The sequence below is a fragment of the Phoca vitulina genome, unplaced genomic scaffold, assembly GCF_004348235.1.
Source record: "Phoca vitulina isolate PV1807 unplaced genomic scaffold, GSC_HSeal_1.0 scaffold1539, whole genome shotgun sequence".
Classification (NCBI taxonomy): domain Eukaryota; kingdom Metazoa; phylum Chordata; class Mammalia; order Carnivora; family Phocidae; genus Phoca; species Phoca vitulina.
In genome coordinates, this window is record NW_022591226.1 from 1 (window position 1) to 5,364 (window position 5,364).

General features: G+C 38.4%; 1 protein-coding gene across 1 annotated transcript; it reads right to left on the minus strand.

The window, feature by feature from the left end:
* Positions 1 to 5: 5 nt before the first annotated feature.
* Positions 6 to 1,764, minus strand: LOC116629578 (protocadherin alpha-11-like; the record flags this gene model as incomplete). Its single annotated transcript, XM_032399830.1, has 1 exon — positions 6 to 1,764. A coding segment is annotated over exon 1 (1,176 nt), but the record flags the coding sequence as incomplete, so codon positions are not given.
* Between the last annotated feature and the right edge of the window lie 3,600 nt (positions 1,765 to 5,364).

The window sequence follows — 5,364 nt, forward strand, 5'->3', positions numbered from 1 at the left end:
TTGAAGGGGACATGAGGTGTTAGTGAGCAGGTCACCTGCCCGTTGGCACCGGAGTCATGGTCGGATACACTGATCAGCGCAATGACAGTGCTAGGCTGAGTGTCCTCTCGTACTGGTAGAGACAGAGAAGTCACGGTGACTTCAGGGGCATTATCATTAGCGTCTAATATTTCTACCCAGACTGTACAGTGACCGGCCATTGGGGGATTCCCTTTATCTGTGGCCTGTACTTCAATTTCATAAAACTTGTTTTCCTCATAATCTAAAGTTCCATTGACCCTCACTTCTCCGTTATTTTCATCTAGTGTAAATAAGAGCTTTCCATTGGGCTTAATTGACATCAAGGAATAGGTTACCTCCCCATTGACTCCTTCATCTCGATCTGTGGCGTTTAGCTTTATCACAAAAGTTTCTTTAGCTGCATTTTCCATCAATCTCACCTTGTATTCTGATTGCTCGAATTCCGGATCATTGTCGTTAATATCCAAGACTTGGACGAAAAGCTGAAGAGTGCCAGTGAGCTCTGGTTTTCCCCCGTCTGCAGCAGTCAGTAGCAAATTAAGTTCTGGAGTTTTCTCTCGATCCAGATATTTTTTTAATGTAAGCGACAGTCTTTTAGTCTGCTTAATATGTGTTGGTAATTCTAAAGAAAAATACTCATTTTGACTTAGTCTGTAGGTCAATAGAGCATTCTCTCCTATATCCGCATCAGAAGCTCCCTCTAGAGGAAAATGAGAGTCGGGTTGCTTAGATTCAGAAATCAGCAGCTTTTGTTCTCTGAGAGAGAACACCGGTGGATTGTCATTAATATCCTTTACTTCCACTTCCACATGGAAAACCTGCAGCGGCCTGTCCACGATCACCTCCAGGTGGATGCCGCACTCTGCGCTCTGCCCGCACAGCTCCTCCCGGTCGATCCGAGAATTCACAAACAAAATGCCATTCTGCAGATTTACCTCCAGAAGGTCCCCGCGGCCTTTGGACGCCACCCGGAACAGGCGCGGCACCAGCTCTGCCAGCTCCAGCCCCAAGTCCTGGGCGATGCGGCCCACGAAGGTGCCGTGTTTGGCCTCCTCCGGGACCGAGTAGTGGACCTGACCACTCCCGGCCTCCCAGACTGCAAGGAGAAGCGACAGCAGCAGACGCCGAGTGCCCAATCCCCTTCTTTGAGAGCCGAACATCGCATACGACACTGACTTCCAAAATAAGGTTCTTTTACACTTACAGTACCAGAGACTCCAGTTTGGGGTTAAAAATCTAGCTGAATTTTTGAGAAGTTTCAAAGAATCCTTTAACAGTAACGTTCGGCATGATGGAGTTGTTTTTGTATGGGGCGTTCCTGGCTGTTCAGACCAACCCTTGAAACAACTATTTCCACCAAGTAAAGAGCGACACCTTGCGCCTGAATAGTGAGTACTGTACACTACATCGTACACTACAGAATTTTACTTAAAGAGAAAAATATAATTAACTTCAAGTGTCCTTTTATTTTATCCTCAAAATAATATTTCCAAAGTGCTTATTGAGGAAACATTTGTAGTATAAGTCATATTGAAAGCAATGGTATGTGGAAAATGACATTTTATTCTTAATATAAAATTGAAATTTTTGTTCCTATATTTGATTTAGAGTTATACAATTGTTCTTTTATTTATCTACATAATATACACAGAGTTTGGTTCTACAGGTAGCCTTATGAAAAACTAGGGTTAAACATTTCCTAAAGATATTACTTCTCATATTAAAATGTTATCAAATTTGAATTGTTTTATTTCTTTTTTTTTTTAATTGAGAGCCCAATATGTATCAGGTCACCTTTATTTTTTAAAGATTTTATTTCTTTATTTGAGAGAGAGACAGACATAGAGAGAGAGCACAAGCAGGGAGGAGAGGGAGAAGCAGGCTCCCCACAGAGCAGGTAGCCCAATGTGGGACTAGATCCCAGGACCCTGGGATCATGACCTGAGCCAAAGGCAAACGCTTAACCGACTGAGCCACCCAGGCACCCTGAATTGTTTTATTTCTAATCTCTTTTGTTACTTTGGCTGCTAGGAAACTCAAAGACAAACTTGAGGTTTTAATAACAACTCTTTAGTCTTTAAGTTCTGTATGTTGTGTTCTTATCTCTATGTACTTGCCTTCTATTCATATCTATTTTCTTTAGTTCCAATTCTTTTTTGTTATTTACATTTAATTGCATTTTTGTTACAAGCAATCTTATATCCATTGAAAAACAAAAATATGTTTTCAAATTTAGTGTTTAAAACATAGAATTCACAATGGAAAAGTCTATGGATGTGGATGAAATTTATATTTGACACACATGATTTATCAGGGAAGTTACACTGCTAACAGTATAATATGAGGTATCAAAATGACACTTCATGTGATGGTGTCAGTGATATGGAAGAAGGTGTCTTTCAATTATAAAATAAATTTTATTATAATTCAATGAAATAAATAAATGTCACCATGAAAATACGTATGCCATATTGGTATTTCTAAGTCACTAACATTGGTTTTTGTGTATCTGTCAAGATATATTCATGAAAATAGCTGACTTTTTTTTTTCCTTCATTCACTTAACAAATGCTTATTAAGCATCTCTGAGTACCAGGCACAGGAGAGGACCAGACAAAGAGACAATACCGTTGATAGGAAATTTCATTAGAGAGGGCATAGCTTGAGCATGGAAGGCTTAACCATCACATTAAAGAACTGGACTTGATCTTGGGGGCACTGGGGAGCCACTGGATATGCTGGACCAAAAGAGTAAGGTAAGACTTAAGAGAGCTGAGATTGGCCAAGTATGCAAAGTGGATTGAAGGGGAGAAGACCAGAAGCCAGGAGACAAGCAGGGAGCTGTTGTAGCATTGTAGGTGTGACATGAGGTAGGCTAGCACATAGCAGAGCTCCCAGCACACAGTGGGCACTCAATAAATGGTTGAATGACCTGTTTCTTGTTGAAAGAATTCTGGGTTTGAGATCATAAGTTCATCCAAAACAAGGGAAAGGATTTCTAATTATACCTCCTCTAAATGCATACTACTGTGTTAAACACACACACACACACACACACACACACATATATAATTCAACCAAATAGCAAGTGACTTTAATGTTTGTGTAAATTCAATTTCATAAAATACCAGGAGAAAATGGGAATTGTTGATATGAGTTATCATTGCCTGAAGATGTAACTTGGTTATATGTCTTTGTCTTTTCATATAGTCTTGGATTTAAGGGTGTGAAAAGAGGATCTAATGGAAGTTTAAAGTAGAAAGTGATCTAGAATAAATATCACTCTAGCTTGAGTATTTTGTTGTATGATTGATGATTCATCTCCAATTTAAAAATATTGAAATGGCCCATGAAAAAATTACTAGTATACTTATTTGTATGTTAGTATTTTTCTTTATCTAGAATACACACATACTATTGCTAATTTCAGACTCGTTTCATTTTTTTCAAATTTACTCTTCCCCATATTATCATCCTGCTAGGACTCTTAGCAAATGCAAAATTCTTTCTTAAAAAACTAATAAAGCAAGCAGACTTGTCACTTTTTATAACATGGAATTATCTTATGCATCTGTGAAACAATCAGTTATAAGGGCCTCTAATCAAAATATAACATTAGACTATATTAACAGTAGACTTAACCTACTATCTGAAGCCTGTTAGATTTATTTTAGAGAAAAAGGAAGCAAGAGATCTCCAACCACTTCATTATAGACATTGGGGATTGAGATGGTACACGCAATATGGAATCCTCAAACATAAATAGAGAGATGAACATCAGAAAGTTTACCCAAGGTAGACAGATGTTAATTTAGCAATTACTTTCCAGTAATATGGTATTTTTTTGAGTATATGAAAGGACACTGGATGAACACCAAGTCACAAAAGAGTTTGATATATTGTATAAACCAATGATCCATCTTTTGCTTTTTGGGTATGATATTTTAGATATCACCATCTCAACTAATCCATATAAAAGAGATTATGCTATCTTTGAACTCATTTTGGGGGATAAGCTTGAGATCTGGCAATAAGCTAATGCCAAGAAGTTCACATCAATATTATTATTAACATTGATTTTGTAAAATTGATTGAAAACTGAAGAACTTTGTGCCTGACCTTTACTAAACCAATCTGGTTAGTCTTTCTTTAAGATTTATTTATTTATTTGAGAGAGAGAGAGCATGCAGAGGGAGGGACAGAGGCAGAGAATCTCAAGCAGAGATTGAGCTGCGCATGAAGCCCAAGGTGGGGTTCCACCAGAGGCTCCATGAGAGGCCCCATGAGGGGCTGGATCCCATAACCATGGGATCACAACCCCAGATGAAACCCAGAGTTAGACGCTCAACAGACTCAGCCACCCAGGTATCCCAATCTGGTTAGTCTTAAGTTTCTACTGTATGTCTACTGTATGTATATTAGAGTGCTTGGTTTAATATTCTATTAGTCCTCATCATCCCCTAATACAGCATAACAGGTCTAGTAATATTATTATTGAAAACATAAAACAGAGAAACAAATCTTGAAACCATTCTTGGAAACCCAGGAGGTTCTTCAAAATAAACAGATTAGAAATACTATCCAACACTGTATTAACAAAATTATAGGATATACTCATTGATGTTCACTCTTCGCTATCATGGCTTATTGAAGTATACACAGTTATTTCATCACAGATCATTTCTTCAGTCAGCACAAATCTCACAGACACAAAAAGACTGAATTCTGAAATACCAACACACATTCAAAGATTTTCATGGGAGGGACACCTGGGTGGTTCAGTCGGTCAAGCATCTGCCTTTGGCTTAGGTCATGATCCCAGGGTCCTGGGATTAAGTCCCACATCAGGCTCCTTGCTCAGCAGGGAGCCTGCTTCTCCCTCTGCCTGTTGCTCCCCTCTCTGCCTGTTGCTCCCCCTGCTTGTGCGTGCTCTCTGTCTCTCTCTCTGACAAATAAATAAATAAAATCTTTTTTAAAAAATATTTTCATGGGAAATATACACCTTTTAAGCTGTTATTGAAGTATGCAATTTTGGAAACACTTATTGAATCCTTTGCTGATATCCAGGATCCTAGAAATAATCATATTACCACTTACATTTGTCCAAAACATTATCCTTATTCACAACATAAAAAGGACAGGGTCATTTGCATATCTGTCATTTGGCTTTGGTGTTCTGCTAGAACATTGCAGACCACAGTCTTCTGGGTTTTCCCATATATTAAATGATTCTTCTTAACTTAGATTACTTCCAAACAACGGATACCTAGTCCCTACAATGGCAACTCTTCATTACCTACATTACCTACATTACATTGAATGATGTAAAGACCTATCTCAATG